This window comes from Fukomys damarensis, unplaced genomic scaffold, assembly GCF_012274545.1.
Source record: "Fukomys damarensis isolate Sample0158 unplaced genomic scaffold, DMR_v1.0_HiC HiC_scaffold_8, whole genome shotgun sequence".
Classification (NCBI taxonomy): Eukaryota; Metazoa; Chordata; class Mammalia; order Rodentia; family Bathyergidae; genus Fukomys; species Fukomys damarensis.
The window spans coordinates 15,555,527-15,574,373 of NW_022900920.1; the positions used below are offsets into that span (position 1 = coordinate 15,555,527).

At 48.8% G+C, this 18,847-nt stretch overlaps 1 protein-coding gene across 1 annotated transcript in view; it reads right to left on the bottom strand.

The window, feature by feature from the left end:
• Htra1 (HtrA serine peptidase 1) overlaps positions 1-18,847 on the bottom strand; it is a gene marked incomplete at its 5' end in the record, with an annotated part of 41,154 nt that overhangs the window by 4,059 nt on the left and 18,248 nt on the right. Inside the window, 5 exons of the mRNA XM_033761234.1 lie at positions 1,179-1,293; positions 2,449-2,481; positions 3,500-3,694; positions 17,657-17,861; positions 18,291-18,390. Coding sequence (XP_033617125.1) covers positions 1,179-1,293; positions 2,449-2,481; positions 3,500-3,694; positions 17,657-17,861; positions 18,291-18,390 — 648 coding nt within the window. The remainder of the gene's footprint in view (positions 1-1,178; positions 1,294-2,448; positions 2,482-3,499; positions 3,695-17,656; positions 17,862-18,290; positions 18,391-18,847) is intronic.

Here is an 18,847-nt window from a genome sequence, read left to right on the forward strand (position 1 = left end):
CACACACACACACACACACACACACACACACACACACACACACACACACACACACACACACACACACACACACACGGCAGCATCCTTCCATTACTGAAGTATCTTTTCGTTTCAAAGACATCACCCAGATCACAAACTTCTCTATTCCTAATGCAGTTAAAATGCAGTCCCTGGCCATGGTTGGCTTCCCACACTGCCCTGTGTAAATGCACAGCTTCTGCGCTCCCGCCCTCATGGACCACTTGAAAGGCCCTGTGCACCCTCTGTCTTCCCCCAATACACTGTTTCTCTGTCTGCAATGCTGCTCAACCCCTGCCTGCTGGCTCTTTACCAGGCTGCAGTCTGTTTTCACTATCAGCCTCTCCGGTCACTCTGTAGTCATCTACCATGCCACATTTTCGTGGAAGCACTTCCTGTTGTCTAATATCTTACTAGACAGTTTACTCTGTCTCTTCCCCAGTAGAATGTAAAAATCACGCCTGCAGGGGCCCCTGTAGAGCAGCCCACTGCCCAGTCCCCGGTCTGAGTCAGAGCAGGACCATATACATTTGCAAATTGAATGAATGATCTCTCCGAATCTCAGTTTTTATCAGCAAAATGGAATAATAATTCCTATCTAATGCCACAAAGGCATGAGGTGATACAAATAAAAAAATAAGAGAAATAATGCACAAAAGTTACCATGGCTTGTGTCCTATTAGACTGAGAAGCATCCCATGATCATAAAACAAAAATGGTCAACTATCCATGCCCTAATACCAAGGGCTTATACCAGTGATGGCAAACCTTTTAGAGCTTTCAATGATATAAACTGTGTGCTACAGCACACGTGCCCCAGGTTCACTACTGGCATATACAACACCTTCCCTTTCTCTCTTTACCTTTTTCTCTTCCCTCCCTCCTGTCTTTTTCTTTCCTCTTTTTTCTGGTGCTGAGGAGTGAATCCAGGGCCTTGCACATGCTAGTCAAGTGCGCTAACACTCAGCTACATCCCTAGACTGTTTTGTAAATTCTACTCTGAGACAGGGTCTCGCTAAATTGCCTCAATCTCTCAATCCTCCTGCACACCCATGCGCCACTGTACCTGGCTCCCTTTCAATTCTGGGTAGGAGCCCCTTCGCCCAGTCCCCAAAGGGCAGGTAAGCCTCAGGACTGAGCCTGCAAGCCCCCTTGCTTACCTTTAGCCTGCCGATCATGGGACTCGGTGAGGAATTTTTTAATCTTATCAGAAGGGATTGCAAAGGAGATTCCTGCTGTCACCTTCAGAGTGTTGATTCCAATCACTTCGCCATCCTGAAAAGCAAGACAGAAATGACGCAGAGAATCTAGGAAGGGCTAGGAGCAGATGAACACTGGAAGAGAGCGGAGAATCTATATTGCAAGTTTGTGAAAAATGCTTGAAGAGGTGGAAATGTTAATGATCCTGATTTGATCATTACACAATGCATAAAAGCATTTTGAATTATCATATTGCAATCTGTGGGCTATGTCAGAAAACGAGATGGGACTAGCAGGAGGAGAGGCATCGGGATGCCTGTGCAGCCTCAGCTATACTTGGCTTCCAAGGAGTTGATAAGCACTCACTCCAGACTGGAACCTGGCAATCACCTCACTGTACACAGATAGCTTCAAAACGTACAATATCGGTGCCTTTTACACAAAATGTTTCTGAAATGTGAACCCTTAAGGTAGTCCTCCACCCCTTCTTGCTGCTTCCATTTCCAGTGACCTTGAGGTGACTGGTGAGGCCGGGAGAAACCGCCTCAGAGACTGAGGCAGGCAGGCTTCATGGCCAGGACAGTGTAGCTCCTTGAGCAAGGTGGGGCTGGGGACACAGGGGCAGTGGGTACAGCTGAGGCTTCTTTGCTGGGAAAGGAGGCGCTTGCCAAAGACATCAAAGGCCTTGCGCTAAGACAGCCTCAGTTTCCACAGCAGCCCAAAGTCCGTGATACAAATGCTTTGCTTTTTATGTGCTAAGTATTTAAATACAGACTGAGATGGCTCTGCGTGGGTGACCGCTCTGCATTCCAGATGTCTTCAGGGAGGCACCCTGACCCCAGAAAATTGTGTGGCTGAGCCAGGCCAGCTCTTCTCACTGCCCTGGAGACCGGGTCTGGAGGAGCTGCCTTCCTCCCGCTGCACACAGCCCTGCTGAGACCTCTGGCCAACATACAGCTTCTCCCTGACTGCCTGGACCGGACCTGAACTCCATGGCATTCACCTCTAGCTATGCAACACCAGTACGTCCTCTGGTCTAATGTTCCTAGCCCTTGATTCCTTCTAGGAAAGTCAACTGGGTGATAGGTAAAGATACAACACAATCCCCAGCTCATTTTTAAAGAGTTAGATAATGTCCATTGGCAAGCTCATGTTAAAAAATTTAAAAAGTGAAATAAAACAGCATGTACATAGATGAAAACAAACAAGATAGACATTGAAAGGCCTTACCAGGTTTACTAATGGACCTCCAGAGTTTCCATACTGAAATTAAACAGAAATGGAAATGTTATGTTTGTGTTATAAGATGGTCTAGTCTGTGTTCTTCCTGACAGCATTCTGAGCACTGTGCCTAGAGTATGGGGCATGGTTCTTCCCTCAGATTTGTTCCTGTTGGCCCAATAACTGGCTAGAAAAAAAGGGACCTTACAATTTTCAGAGTGTTTGAGATGTGCCTTAAGTGGAAAACATTTGGCTCTGCAGCCCAGAGGCCTGACAGACCTAACACTTTCTCCTGGGACGAGGCTGGCAACCCACTTGCTCCGAGACCAGTGTTTAATCCGCACAGCCCGCTTTGATGGACCCTAGCCTTGCCCTGGGGCTCCATACAGTTTATTCCAGTTCCCAGACTTCAAGCAGACTGCAAAAAGTTTGGGGCTGGGGGTGGTTGGCTATAAGAGGCAACAAGTAAGCAAAACACAGTGTTTCTTATTTATTAGACAGATGTGGGAGAAAAAAAAACAATGCTTCTCAGAAACACCAATCCTTTAGGGAGAGAGAGCTGAAGTGCAGAAATGTGATGTTCAAGAGATTAATTAGAGAATGGCACGGAATGGTCCCCAGCTTCGTAAGGGAGCCACATGGAATGGTGTAGGCCTAATCCCCACCTGTGGCCAAGGGCTTTGGTCATAGGCAGGGCTCGTGCCTCCCTCCTGGAGTCCGCAGGGTGTGTGCACAGTGAGTCCTTCTTGCCAGAAAGGGAGGGCTCCACATATCCTCACTGTGTGCTTGAGAGGCCTGCAGGACTGGGGAGCCACTGAGCAAGCCTGCTCCGGTAGGACAGAGGACCTCTTCTCAGTACAGGCCTTTGAAACTTGAGGTTCACTTTACAGTGATTGCTAATGGGCTACTGACAACCCTTGGTGTCCTCTGCTTTAGGGGTTCAAAGGGAACGCCTCTGAGAATCCTAACTCCATCCCAGTTCCGAAGCCTAACTAACTCCCTCTGGCAAAAACCTGCCGCAAGCCCCAGCTTATAGAAGGAAGGAGAGCAGGTAGCTCACATTGATGATGGCGTCTGTCTGGATATAGTCCATGTCCGAGTTCCGGAGCCCAAGCTCTTTGCCACCTCGCTGGGTGGTGCTGACGATCCCAGTGGTGACTGTGTTTTGAAGGGAAAACGGGCTTCCAATGGCGACCACAAACTCTCCAGGCCGCAGCTCTGAGGAGCGGCCCAGCAGCAGGACAGGCAGTTTTCCCTGTAACCACAAGGGCAGACTTGTGTGATTTTATAAGCCGCATAAGTGCACAGACACAATGGAATGCTAAGGAGGGAGGGACCACTAGGAGACACCAGCCCCCCATGGAGGACTGAACTCAGGGATGACAACCCTTTGCTGGGCCTGGAAGTGTGCTGTGAGCCACACACCGCAGGCTGTTGGAGAGCAGATACTGATGGGGGACTGGAGGCCATTTTAGAATCTGATCACATTGAGGGTCCCAGCACAGACTTGCTCTCTCACCTGCAGGGCAGATGACAGAGGGTGACAGAATCCATTTAGGATCCATGCCCAGGGTGGTTTCAGAGAGCAAAGGCCTAGGAAGGATCCTGAGCTTGTAGGACTCCATCCCACTATTTCCACCTGCCGCTCCCAAATCTTGAGAGTATGGGGAGACCTGCAGGCAAAGAGCTGCCCTGACGTGGGGAAACGATTCAAGGAGCCCCAGCCCCAGTGCCTGGGGAAGCTGCACAGAGCCAGGAGTCCCGGACAACTCTTCAGAATAAGTCAGGACCCCATTAAGCCCACTGCGGAGTCACAGGGCCTTCAGGGCTTCCTCATCCACCAGCGTGGCCTTGAGGGCCTGCTCCCTCCCTACAGCATTCCCCACACAGCCCCACACTCCGCAGTGTCCAACAGCACGCAGAGGGCTCAGCGGGACATGTTTACCCTGGGCCTGAGCCAACAGCCCCTGCCAGGAATGACTTCAGCAGCAACAGCCTGCGGGTGGGGCAGCCTGCTTATATACACTCCGGGCTGGCCTGAGGGGCGGTCAAACGACAGGTGACAGAAGCTGCTGGGATGGAGTGGCCTGCTGCCCAAAGGAGGACAGCTGCAGGTTCAAGTCGAGCTCAGACCCAGAATGATGGCCCAGACACATCTCAGCCACAACCCGGGAACCAGGTCCAGGCCTCCAGGCAGGGCTCACCATAGATATTAATCAGCATTTAGTTCAAACCCCACCTGGCCTCCTGACTCTGCCTCCCAGGAAGGGAGCCAGACTCCAGTTCTGCAGAGACCTAATGACAACTCTGTCCCTATCTCAGCCCTGAGGTCTGCGCTCAGGCCCCGAGGACTCTGGTAAGGAGACAAACACTGGGGGAAGCTGTGAGGGCAGTGGAAGGATCGAGGCCTATGTGCTGCCTGCCCATCACTGTCCTGGGAGGGCCAGGCCTCCAGGGGACACCGACTCCAGCCGCCGAGAGCCAAGAGCACCTTAGGGGTAAGCCTGGCTCAGGTACAGAAAAACTTTCACACTTGGGGGCCACACAGACTTGGACAAGGTAGAAACCAGTGATGAGAGCTCAGTGAGTCTCCCCAAAGAGCAGCCCTCATTCCCACACAGGAGGAAATATGGCTACACAGTGGCCACTCAGTCACATCTGCACTGGAGGATAGCTCCAATTATCATTTCATTGTAAGTTTTTATCACTCAAATGTTTCACAGATTACGAAGGGTAATCATCAGTGCTAAGCAAGCAGACAGGTATGGTGGGGGGTGGGTAGAAGGGTCTTACCATGTAGCCCCTGAATTTATTGGAAAGGAATGAACACTTTGCCCGTCACGTGATAAAGCTTCCATGATAATCTTGGGGCTTAGGCCATAATTCCTCCCATTTTACAGATGGGCAACCTGAGACTCAAATATAGAGGGACTTCTCCCAGCCAATGAGCAACCTGGCTAAACAAGAGGATAAATTTCCCAGCTATCAAACCTGGACTCCCAGAATGCAAGAGCTGTCATTTCCAGACTTCTAATTATAGGCAGAAATCCCTGCAGTGGGGGTCATGGTGCTGAGATGTCAGCCAGACCAGATTTACAGCTTGCCATGAGGTCAAGCTGCCCTTGGGGGGCCATTTGGCCCAGTTCCCTGCAGGTGCTGGCTGGCTGTGAGAGCACCAGGCTGTTCAGCCTCATTCACATCCAAGTGGGGCTAGTTCTCAATCACAACCCTCACCTCAGGCCCGGTGGCTAAGCAGCTATACATACTTCAGCTGGCCAAATTCCTGCTCGTAACTCAGCTTTTACTCCATTACTGTCTAGACATGAGCTCCACCGGGAGACCCACAGGAGATGAAATGCACATATGGCTGGAAAGCACAGCCACGCGCTGCTCTTGACCTGCAGAGGCCACACGGCACTCCGGGCACACTCACACTCAGCCTAAGGCCCCACTCTGTGTGCACAGGCTGCTTCCCGTACCACCCACATCAAAGCCGGCTCCTGGCTCCTGGCGGCAGACGCTCTGTCTGAGGCTCCCTTTGAAGTAGCACCAGCCACAGGCCATGTCCAAGATACCAGTCCCTCTTCGAAGAGCCACTCACATCTCCCATCTCGCCGGAGCCTCACAGAAGCACACAGAAGCATGCTCACGAAGTAAAGGGTAGACATGTATCCTCCTCCTGACAGCAGCAGGGGCTGAGAGGGAGAGGAGGAAGAAAGGGGTCCACAGGGCGCCATCGCTCAGGGCAGTCTGTCTCTCCGCTGAAGGCACAGAGGCACAGAGAAATGAAAACTGGAGACACCCACAGCTTCTGAGGTGCAGCAACAAAGCCCTTAGGATCCTTGTCGGGGCCAGCAGCTCACACTGGGCCAAGTCCTACCTTCGAGGACATTCCAGAGTGAACCCCTGCCACTGCTGGTTTTCACGGTCTTGCTTGCGCTCATGGGAAGCAGGGGCCTGAGAGACACAATAAGCCCGGGCCATTCCTTCCACCTATAAATTGGCCTTTCGCCTATAAAAAAGGGCCTTTCCCTATAGATGGGCTACAGCTCTATCACCTGTGATGGTCCTCACCCCTGAATGGGTCATCACCCGTCCCTGCAGAACGGGTCCTCCCCTTCATTTGTAAACTGAAGCCTCTCTTCCCATAGAGTCACAAGTTCCACAGATTTCTATCCCAAAAGCCCATAAATGTACACAGCTTTAGGCCATTAAGTGCCTCTCTCCCTTTGAGGGCCTGCACTCTATTCCTCTCTGTGTGTACTTTTAAAAGACTTTATAAATCCCTTTATGCCTCTTACTGGCATGTCCCGAAAATTCCTTTTCTGTGGTAAAAGTCAGCAAACCTGCAGCCTATCCCATGGTGGGAATTAGTCAAGTTTCCCCAACCTTGCTTTGGAGACCTCCTTGGACCCTGTCCAGTGACATGCAGGAAATCCTCTGGTCTAGATGGTCTCTTCAAGTCAATAAGAACAAACCCTCCCTATTCATTTAGATACAACATACAGCAGGCCTAGGAAACATGGTCCACATGAGAGAGAACACCTCACATGAGAGAGAACAGTCTCAACAAACACTCATGTATGTTTCCTACGAGCAAAGCACAGGGCCACAAAGACCAGCACATCCACTCTGGCTCTCCAGGCTTCCTATCTGTTGGGCAGAAGCATTACACAAGTCAACAGGACCCACAGAGTAAAAACAGGACAAAGTCCATCCTCCTTACCATAGACATCTCAGCCATGAGTCCCATAACTGAGCTAAGGGTGAACCCTCACTGCCAGGACTATCCAGGGCAGGAGAACTGAGCTGTCCTGAGAGACACCTGCGCTGAAGGCTCCCCTGGGCCTTTCTGCGCAATGTCTACCAAGGTGGTGCACAAGAGAAGACAAAGACGAGGCCTTGTGTACACACACACACACACACACACACACACACACACACATACACACTCACACACGCTGCATCTCAGCCTCCACGTACTTGAGAGAACACTGTCCTGCACAGCAGGACATCTGGGTTTGGACTGAGCGCTGTATTAACTCTCTCTGTGAGCCTGTGCCGCTTGATTAACTTCTCTGGGTCTCAATTTTATGTCCTGTAAAATAAGGGAGTTGAGCCTGGAGACCATGGTCATCTCAGCTCTGACAATGGGAGTTCTTTCCAAAAGAACTTGTTGTTTCCAAAAACTCTATTACCAGACAGTAGTTAATGGGTGAGATAAAAAAAGGCACCAGGACCTTAATAAATCTCTTCATATACAACTAAGGACCAAATCTCTTAGTGTACAACTTCTAATGAGGTCGGAGGATCCCTGCAAAGTTCTACAGCAGGGAGAGGACAGGAGATTCCTGGAATTTCCTAGATGGTGACCTGATCAAACGTCCTCCAGGGAGGACCCTGCACAGTCACAAGCACCACTTGTTCAGCTTCCACTTAACAGCCTTCAGGTGCCCATTTCCTTGTGACCTCTTTCCCTGAAGCTTAGAGAGAAGAGCAATAAAAATCAATCAGTAAAACCAAAACTAAAGGAAACACTGGCAATTCTGTTGTAACCTAATGAGCCAAGTCAATTACTTCTCTCTCTCTCTCCTTTAAACAGTACAAAGTGCTGCTCAGTTATCAAAATATTTTTGTTGCTGAAGCTGCACAATCTACTGTACCCGTCATCTGTGGACCACACTCGTTCTCAGGGGCTGGGGCTTCTAGCCTGGCCCCATGTTGGATGAAGTCTGCTTCAAAGGCTGATGCTGCAGCATCTGGCTGTGACTCAATTGAGTGATCCAATGTGCCTTCTGGAAACAGTTATGCTAACCTTTCATTTTCTTTAAAAATGCAATGGAGGAAATGGCACATCCCTGTACCCAGGAAGAAGCAGTGTCAGGGAACTTGCATGCCTAGGAAAACGGACTAGGGGTCCTGGAGAGAACATGCACATCTAAGGTCTAATGAGAGAGAGACAGAGTGAGAGAGAGAGAGAGAGAGGGAGGGAGGGAGGGAGGGAGAACTCTCTAATCTGGGTAAGCAGGAGAGGAACAGATAAGCAAGTGAGGACTGGTGGAAAGGTAGCAGGCCCATGGGCTGTGGACCAAATTAGCTAAATATTTCTGAGGACCAGTTACATCATGAGCAAAGCTCAGATTCACAAAGTAGGTTAAAATACCATCAAAGGTACTAGCATATATGCTTTCTCCTCCCACCCCCTTTCTCTCTCCCAAGTTCGATATTTTTGTCCTTCAAGTGCAACGACAGTCACAAGGGCAGCAAGTGTAGATACCTACCAAGCTTCACAACCCAGCTCTCCAAGCATGTGCCCCACAGGAGGAGGAGAAATCAAGGTATCTCTCCTTTCCAAGGGCCCACCACTCCAACCTATTCACAATGGGTGACTCCAAGGGCACTGCCACCCCTGTGTCAGGTGAGACACACTAGGTAACTAGGTAAGGGTGGGAGAAGCTTGTCCCTGCCCAGTGGCATCAGCCTGAGCCCTGCACTATGCACTCCCCAAGATGCTGTGGGGTCAACTCTGAACAGCCATACCCACCCCTCTTCCAGGGGTGGGGTTAGCAGTGACCACTACACAGACCCAGGAAGGAAGGCCAGGCAGAGAATGGGGTCCCAGGAGACAGGAGAGTGGGAAGGATGAGAGCCCAGCATGGGGAGGGAGGAGGGGGAATTACGCCTGAGCCAAGACTCCAAGCTCCCTCAGCATATTCCACCACTTCATTAGATGTCTAGTACAAAACCCAAATTAAAGACAAAGTTAAGATGGTGCCCTCAGAGCATAGACCCTTTCTGAGCCCAGGGCCTGTGAGTACCCAGCTCACATGCTCATGAAGCTGACTGAGACTGAGACATTTAGGATTTGGATTAGAGAGTATGAAAGTTACCAGCGATGACACGGTCAAGGGTGGCTATGGCAAATGGAGGAATGAGTCCAAACTGAGAGCCAGGGCAGGAGGGATCTGCTATACCGAGACCCTCACCAACATATCCAGGCCCAGAGGAAGGGGGTCAGCAAGTCACCATCACGCCTTTTCTCAGCGGACATGTTATTACTGCTGTCTGCAGAGAGGAGTAGCGAGGTAGGGTGGATGAGACAGCAGTGCGGTAGGAGAAGAAAGAAAAGCGAGGCAGATGCATGGAGAGGGAAGGAGAGAGGAAAGAGGCTGTGCAAAAACAGAGGGCAAGAATGCAAACGAAAAAGCAGAACTGCCTTCCTCCTTACCGTTTATGAGCACCACCATAATATTTAGTCTCCTTTAAGATATATCAAGAAATGTTTGCCATTCCAAATACCCAGTTAACCACAAAATGTCAACAGTTCTATGCAGCAGCCTACCATACAGTGACTGTATACATTCTGTGGCAACAGAGGAAGACATTGCACTGGTCAAGTGTAATTTCTATCTTTGTCGTACATCAGCCCTCCGATCCACCCACTTTTATCCACTGACCTCGGCGCGACAGATGCTGCTACACAGTGTTTGGCCATGGCGGATGTGCAATAAATATTTACAAAATCAACGAAGACATGAAAATGAAAGAATGAACAAATGACATCTCAAAACATCCATCAGGACCTTAAACGTGGGTACAGCTTGGCTAGCCGAGGTCTGGCCTTGGGTCAGGGTAACTGACTTGGATGTGGCCTGATTCAGCCAACAGTACGGCGGCGGGCAGGAATCCCGGAAGCCAGAGGAGAAGCTTCCATCTCCTGGCAGTCAGTGGTGGACATGGGCCGGGCCTCTGTCCTGAGTGGAGGCCCAGTGTCTGCTGAATGGAGCTGAAGGCTCTCGGGCTCCTCGTTCCTCACGACCTCCTAAGATCCGGTGTGGGTTCCATGAACAGGGACATAGCTCAGGATACAGCATCCTCTCTAAATTTATTCTAAAATGGTTGAAAGATGCATTGCCTTTTCTATATGAAAATAATCAGATACGGTTGATGACAAAGGGAGTATTATAATTAAATATGTATTCATGGCAAAATAAATTGTACATTCATGGCAAAATATGGTCCTAGGGAGGGCTAATGATTCCTGTGAATGGCATGGTAGACAAAACAAAGAGGGAAATACCATGAGTCACTTTTCCTATTATCAGATTCCGGTGCCTTGTTTGACAAAAGTGACTTGTTAATTAGCACATTTATTAGACTAACCAGTCTTATTTCTCTCTTGCCATACAAAGGGGTGTGGATGGCTTTAGGAAACCAATTATGGGAAACTGTATCCTCCTGCCACAAATGAGAACGGGGTCCAATCCTTCGGAAACCTTTGTATTCTAGACTCTCAGGAAACTGACAACATAAGACCTTGGAGCTCTCTAGAAGATAAGCAGGAACCCCAAAGAACCAAAGCCAAGAAAAAAACAAAATATACAGAGAAACCAGCTAACCAGAAATGTTGGCTTGTGTTCTGAAAGGTTCTAATAACTGCACTAGAAAATAACAGTCTGCACCTGGTCCAAGATCCAGGTCCTGGAGGCTGAAGAGAAAAAGAAAATTCACTCCACCCACAACTCTCCTCTGTCACCTGTCCCCATGGCTGGCTCTACCCCCTTCCCACCTCAGCTTGGCTATGCCTCCCCAGGGAAGCTCCTACATGTACACAGGCTTCCCAGCCCCCAAGCTTTCTGCCTCATCGTCTGTCCCCTTCCTTGTACTTGTTGCCACATTTATCCCTCTTCACCTGTTGCCCACTCTGGATCTTAAGCCACGTGGCTTTCGTGTACTGTGCTACATCCTCCACACTTTGGCCAAGAGAGATGTTCAATACCAATTAATAAAATCTGCAAGTGAGTACCTCTAAACAATTATACTCAGGAACTCAGGAACAAAAAATGATATCAGCAAAGGAATAACTGAAATTAATGAACAAGACCTTAAAAGATCCAGTAGGATGCTAAAGTCAGCCAAATTATGTGTAAAACATGTTGGAATTTCAGTAAACTCCTTTCTACCAGTATCACAAAATAAGAGACAAACATAAGGTTTCTCTCTCCGCTTAATTTGGAAGACTAAAGTCCCATCTTCACCAAAGAAGTATAATCTCTCCCAAGACATTAAATGAAATCCACTTCTCTGTCCCTGTTTCCCTTGGTCATGTAAGTGCTTCACCGTGGTTGGCTCTTATAAGCATATTATTCCCCAGCCACCCTTAGTTCTTCTAGGTCAAGGACATCATCCACCAGCAGGGCTGGAAATTTTTTTCTGGGAAGCACCAAAAAGCAGTTATCTTTGGCTTCCCAGGCCACATGGTCTCCATGCTAATTCATTTCACTGGTACAGAATAAAAGCAGCCATAGACTTTATATAAGTCATCACTGTGTTCCCATAAAACTTTATTTACAAAAACAGATGCAGGGCCAGATTTGGACTACAGTCTACTTGACCAATCTTATATTCCAAAACACTGTTACAGACTCACTAAACTGTCAAATGAAATCAAGTCTCCTCCCCAAAGTGAGGAGGATAAGGGATTTCCCAACTGGGCACCTCAAATTCAGTCCCAATGACCCGGAACTGCTTTGTCAGAAGCATGAATAACAGCTTTCATCCAATTCCCTGAAAAGAATACCCAAGTGGAAAAAGGCATTACCATATTAAGAGAAAAATATAGCCAAAGCATTTCCTTAACAATCAACTAAGTTCTTGAATCCGGGCCAGAGAACACAAAGGACTCCAGTTTGGAGTTTGGGGAAATAGTTCACAAAAGGAACCATGATCAGAACAAGGAGAAGCCATGTCCGCATTCACCTCTGGACAAGGGCGGGCACAGAGAAATAAAAAGCGGCTTCCACTTCGCTGACTGGACTTCCATTCTCTCATGAAATATTTATTCCCACTTCCCTAAAAATGGCAAAAATCAATTTTGTAATAGAAGTCAACAGGCTCTGTGGTTATCTTTAGCAAATGCAGCGGGAGCCCTCTGAGTCCAGGAGAGGAAGAAGACCACAAAAAGCACAGTACAGAGGGAGTAGGGAAAAGAATCCAAAATGGAAAAACACCCAAACAAAATTAGGTGTAACTATGGCAGTAGGAGCGTTCATATACGTGACAGGCTCCAGAGGATACTCAGGCTCTGTGCTATCTGATCCACTCTTGGACATGCTCGTGTCTTACTCAGCGCCCTCTGACACTCTTGTGGCCTGAGAAGAACAGGCATGAGTCACACGGAGCACTGTACTACCTCCCTCCCTGGCCACTGCCTGTCCCCAGAGGCTCCATAGACCCTCCTCACTTAAATAACTCCGAGCAGATTCATTACACACCAGGCCAGATTCTCAGAGCAGGACCTGGAAAGCCTTGGTAATGGAAGGCCCAGGCCCCTCGCCCCTCAAGTGACCACCCTCTGAACTTCCTGACCAAGCATCAGCCTTCTTGCCCTGTCAGCAGCTCAGCTGTAAGAGGACCCTCTGCAAACAAAGCAGCCCAGCACTCAGAGCTGCACTTGGGCCACTTCAAACAGATCTGTGGGGGCCACCAGCCCAAAGGTGGCCAGGGACCAACCCAGGCCTGAGGGGAGGAAGAAAACCACCTCAAGCTTGGACAAGGCTGTCTCCAAATATTTACCTGGAGGTTGGCGTCAAGAAAAGCGCCCACAGGAAACCCTGCTGCCTCAGCAGCGCTTTGAGTTACCCAAGACACAATGTAGCCCTGGCAAAGCCACAGGTCCTTCCAAATAGGGGCCTCTGGCTGAGAGGTGGGGTGCATGCAGCCAGCCTGCAGCTCAATCTCTCACCAGAGGGGGATAGGAGCATGGGGAGCAGACCCTGGTGCCTTCCTCTCTGTACTGTATTCCAGGAGTCATGGGTCTGACCTTCCTCAGAGCACAGGGCTCCAAACCCCACTCACTCTGGACACTGGAGTTGAGCACCTATTGCCCTGATAGGTGAATGACACAAATGTATTCCTCACAGTCCAGCAGGAAAGATAGAGTTGAATAATAATAATAATAATAAACCACAACAAATGAGGCTGTGTGCGGTGTCTGAGGCAGGAGGATCACTTGGAGGCAGGAGTTAGACACCAGCCTGGGCACCAGAGTGAGACCATATTTCAAAGTCAATACATAAACATATCAATAAATAAATAAGGCAAGGATCACTTGTGATAAAAAGACGAGGGAAACAATTGGGATGTGATGAGGCTGAGGACTGGGGGGCCACATTAGGTCAGACCTGAAAGACACGGAAGTCAGCCATGGGAGGAATGGAAGAAAACGAAAACGCCCCAGAGGAAAGGAAAAGGCCCCAGGGAACCAAGGAGCGGGCCGCTGAGAAGGATGAGGCAGGGAGGGGCCAGGTGAGGAAGGGGAGGAAGGGGCTCCATTCAGTCTGGACGGCCCCAGTGAGGAGTTACAATCTCTCTTAAGTGCGCTGGGAAATCCAGAATGGTTGTATACAGAATGGGCAGACACCGTCTGAAACGATCAGCACAGCTAGTAAAGAGGCTGTAAGGAAAGTGACCTTCCCTGCCTGCCTTGTTCAGTACCACCCCAGTATTCCTGCCCTGTGCTCTGGCATAACTAAAGACACCAAATAACTCACTCTTTACGTCTCTCCTCCCCAGCTCTCTATCTCTGCCTTTCTTTAAACTACACAGATAAAATGCTGTTACTGCATAAAAATCAAAAATATTCTGCACACATGGCCAGTGGCACATATTAAACACATTTGGAAACAGTTTGTGTCCAAAGCTGAACTAGTTTGCCCTCAAAGCTGCTTTCCATTAAAATGTTTACATGCACACTCCCCTCCTTCCTGGGGCTGTATTCCCACTCCAACGGCCCATCCAAGGTCCCTAAGAAAGGGAACTTTCAATTCTAGGACAGGAGTGTGGAAAGGGACACCAGTCAGGTGGGAGGGTCGGGCCTGCAGGGGACTCAGCACGGTGAGGCAGCAGGCTGGGGCCACCCATGAGCCTTCTCCACATGTTCTCCAGCGACTCAACACACAGCAGCCAAGTGAGTGCACACGTGTCTACTCGGCAGAGAAGAGAAAGAGTTCTTTGGTCACGAGCCCAGAAACATCTCCGGCAACTGCAAGCCAAGTAACTGCGAGCCCCTAAAGACCCAAAGAGGGCTCCAAGAGAGGGAGGAAGTGCAGCCTCAGGATTCCAGTGCTGGAACTCAGGCCGTGCTGTTAGCCCATGCTCACCGTCCCGGCTGCACACAGCGGAGGTTTGTAATTCCAGGGAGAACATCTGCTTGCCCTCATCGGGTCAGAGGTCCACATCTTAGCCACAGAGGAGGCAGCACATAACTGGTCCCACTCTGGCTGTCCAATGGGGGACGGGTGGACGGCTGAAGGAAATGCTGGCTGCTGCTCCCAGGAAAGGAGCTAGGCCATTATCAAGTGCCAATGACAGCAGATATTCACAGTACTTTCCCCTTGGCTTAAAAGTGTCAAGAACGCCACATTCAGGAAGGACAATGTCAGTGCCAAGGGAACGCAGGGTGCTGGGGTATAACTGGGCCCAGATGATGAGCCATCAGGTTGGTCACTGGGTGCCTGGCCACACCAGCTTCTTCCGGTTATCCTTACCCGGCCCCAGGGAGGCTGGGCCACAGCCTCACGTGACAAGGTGCCCTTGGGAATGATTTTCCTTCCCAGATCCCAATTTCTTTGGGCCTGTTTTGCCTTCTCTGAGTGTCCCCAATCTGTTTCTTCCGGGTGGTCCCTGTCCCTAAGATGACACAATGCCAGGCAAGCTGCTCCCATCCGCTGCAGACTGCATTGCTGAGTGAACTGGTGCTGGGATTTGTTAGCCTACATGCCGCTCCTTCCAAACCACGCCTCTGACAAGCCAGTTTTTCCCCAAACTGACTCTCACAAAACCAAGGGGACAAAAGAGAAAGGGCCAGACCAGATGCTTTTCTCTCCCCACTTCTAACTATCAGCAAAAAAGAGAGACAGAGAGAGAGAGAAAAAAAAGCAGTTTAGTCAGTGGAAACTGGGCTTTTGTGTGGGCGTTTGCAATTTAATATCCTTTCATTTCCGATTCCATTCTGAAAAGCCACATCAGTTCCCTTCTAAATTTTCAAGTACACTTTTTTGGGGCACTTGCCACACATGTCAAACAGCATGCTGCTGACTACAGAGCTCAATTCACAGGGACAACAGGAGCCAGGTCCCAAACCCTCTGCTTATCTCCTCTACTGGATCCTCCACTTCCTGCCTGGATACACCTGGGATGACTCCAGCTCCAGTCTCCTCTTTAGCTCAAAATCAGAAAAGAAGATCCTTGGGCCAGAAGCAGTTTTATGGTACACGCCCACACGTCCCGAACATGGGAAGACTGTAGGGACAGTGCACACACCCTGCAGGCCAGAGCCCTGCCTACAGATGGCCCTGGCCCCCATGCTGGCTGCCATTCAAGGGCTCAGTGAAGCTCAAAGTCCCACGTTTGGCCACAGGCTGTGCTATTCTGGCATCCTCCTTCCGGTTAGACTACCACATCCTGCGCAACTTTCTACAGCATTCCTAAACAGACGGCAGTCTTGTGCTGCCTACTTAGAGCTGAGCTGTTCCACCACATGCAGAGGCCAGGCTGATCCCTGTGAATGGGCTTGGGCACTTGGGAAACAGCGCCCTGGCTGTCACATGAGGCTGGGGTAATGAGGCACAGCTATGTGGCCTCAGATAGGCTACTTATGTTCTCTGAGCCTCCTTTCTTACTCCACAGGATAGAGATAAAATAGCTATCTCACAGATGGCTAGAGAGGAAGGCAGAGCCTGTCCCAAAGATCCTGTGACCAGTAAATACATTTTGAAAGATGAGTTGCCGCTACAAATTCCACAGTGACCTAACAGAAATAACACAAAATTGTGACTTCACAAAAGGCCAGCTACCCCCCCTGGGCACTGAGCCAGTATTATACCAAGCCCCATCAGCCTCAGACAGATAAAGGAAATATGCTGCAGGGAAGGTATGTTTTAGCCAATGGTTTTCTGAAAGGCTGGCAAAGAAGGAGCCTGGGATGGGGCAGCAGCCTGGCGCTGTTAAAAAAAAAAAGATCCAGAATTCTACCGGCCAAACAGTACAGAGCTGTTTCCATTGACAGCCAAACAGCCTGTCAAATGCCACCCACACCTGTTTGCCTTCAAGCCCAACAGTGAGGCAAAGCAAGCAGAGAGCTGATGAGGCGGCCTTCCTGGCTCTCCTGTGTCTTTTCCTGGACCAGCAACAAGATCCCAGCTAACCTGATTCTTCCTCTATCCAAAGTCTAGAAAACTAGAAGAACATGAAGAAAATGCAACCTTAGCTTACCCGCCAAACAACAAACTCACCTCTGAAATCAACATGACAAGCAGGAGAAGTTTTTGATGACTCAGGTAGAACTGGATTTAACTATGCGCATAAAGACTTCACTAAACAAATCAACGGAGCAAAAATGACTACCAGGAGAATATTCAGATAGAAAGCACTTTCTTTTCTTTTTGCAATACTGGGGATCAAAACCAGACCCTGAGTTACATCCCTAGCCCTGAAAGCATTTGCAAATACATTTCCCAAATTGAGCTCACTGTTTCTCAGCTGTACCCACAAACAAAATTGTACACTCAGAGAATTATAACTGAAGGAATACTATAGCTTACCCCCTTTGGCAAGTAAGCCACATCCACATTAGCATACTAAAGGTTCTGAGCAGTTCTATAAAGAAGAAATCCATCAGCTTTATTTTAATTCAACTTTTTCCATATGAAAAACTGAAAATATATCCAGTAACCCTTTAAGGACTCTAATTTAGTAGACCTGGTTTATTTTCAAAGCAGCTGTTTACATAATAAGGATGGCTCATTCTGAAAATCAGCACATTCTGTATTTATGTGTATGATTCATGATGTAACTGTGGAAATAAACACAAATTTTAACAGATGCCTCCAGACAAGGAACGGGAGGAGCGCTATACAAACCTATTATTTTATTTTTTAAATGTTTAAGATGCTATTTTAAAACTTTCTGATCAAATAGCAAGCTTCTTCCAGAAGCTTCCCGAGCCCCTCCCTCCCTTATCCAGTCCCTCTTGGGTGCAGACCTGATTGGTCTAGGAGCTGCATCACTCCCCTTGAGCACCCCAGGAAATCAAACTGCTTGGGTGCCTCTGTCATCTTCGGGTCAGGCCAAGGGTTTGGCTAGGGTGCCTGAGAACTCAGCTCAGCAGGTTAACTAGTGGTGGGCTGCCCTCACTTGGAAGACACTGGATGCTCACCTGGTGGTCAATTTTGATAAGTGCAATGTCTGCCTTTTCATCCACATCCTTGATTTTGGCTTCATAGGTAGCTCCATTCTTCAGCTCAACTTTGACCCGGTGCTTGTTGGTCACCACATGGGCATTTGTTACAATCAGTCCATCTTCTGACACGATGAACCCAGACCCACTGGCCACTGGAACTTCCCTCTTAGAAAAAGGCAGCCTGGAACCCAAAGGGACAGCACTGTTAACCCTGAAACACCTTATAATGAGACCTCAACACTTGGAGTAACTTTCTGCCAAAGCAACGCACATCTGCACTTGTTTCCTTATGTGCTGGGTCTAACGTTTAAAAAAATTAAAAATTACACCAGTTATGGCAATGCATTAAAAATTCCACTTATAAAATATGCTTAGAGAATCTTCAGAGCCAAAAGTTCTTAAAACATTTGAAGGGTTGAGAGTGTAGATTTAAGTAGTCAGACGGAAAAATATCCTAAGGGAGAAATACTTATCGTGATACAGGAATCTATTCAGTGACATTTTGACACTTTAATTGTGTCTCAAAAAAATAGCTTTGATGTTTTGCTAACGGGGGCATTTATCACCAAAAGCTTTGTAAGTTACAGATAAAAAAAAAGCCCCTCTTTACTTGCGAAACAACTCGATGTGAACCACAGCAGGAGCGATCTTCTCCACCACGTCAGCAATAAAGTTGTATTTATGGCGCAAACTGTTGGGATCTTCCTGCCCTGAGAACAAAAGCAAAGGACAGACAATGATATTGGCTTTTGTGTCCCAGTCACCTAGAGCAAGACCTGGGTCAATGGAGTCAAAATGCACTGCAGCAAAAATATACACACTCACATGTGCACACAAACATGCCCACATACAGGAATGTATACTCACACACAAAGCACACCCATACTAGCACGTGCATATACACAGATGCACCTGCACACACACGTGCACACAGTCACATATACACACGTCTTCAGTGTGAAGGAAACAATTCCCCGGGATAATACTGGGACACTTCCAAGTCCTCTTGTGACCCATCACAGCTGCACAGCCACAGGCTCCGCCCGCAGCTCGAGCATCTGTAGATTGTTTCTTAGTTCCTGCCACAACTGTACCACCAGGAACCGTGGTAACCGCACTGAATACCACTGGGCCCAGGGAAATCGTGGGGCCAGCCTGCCACTTCCA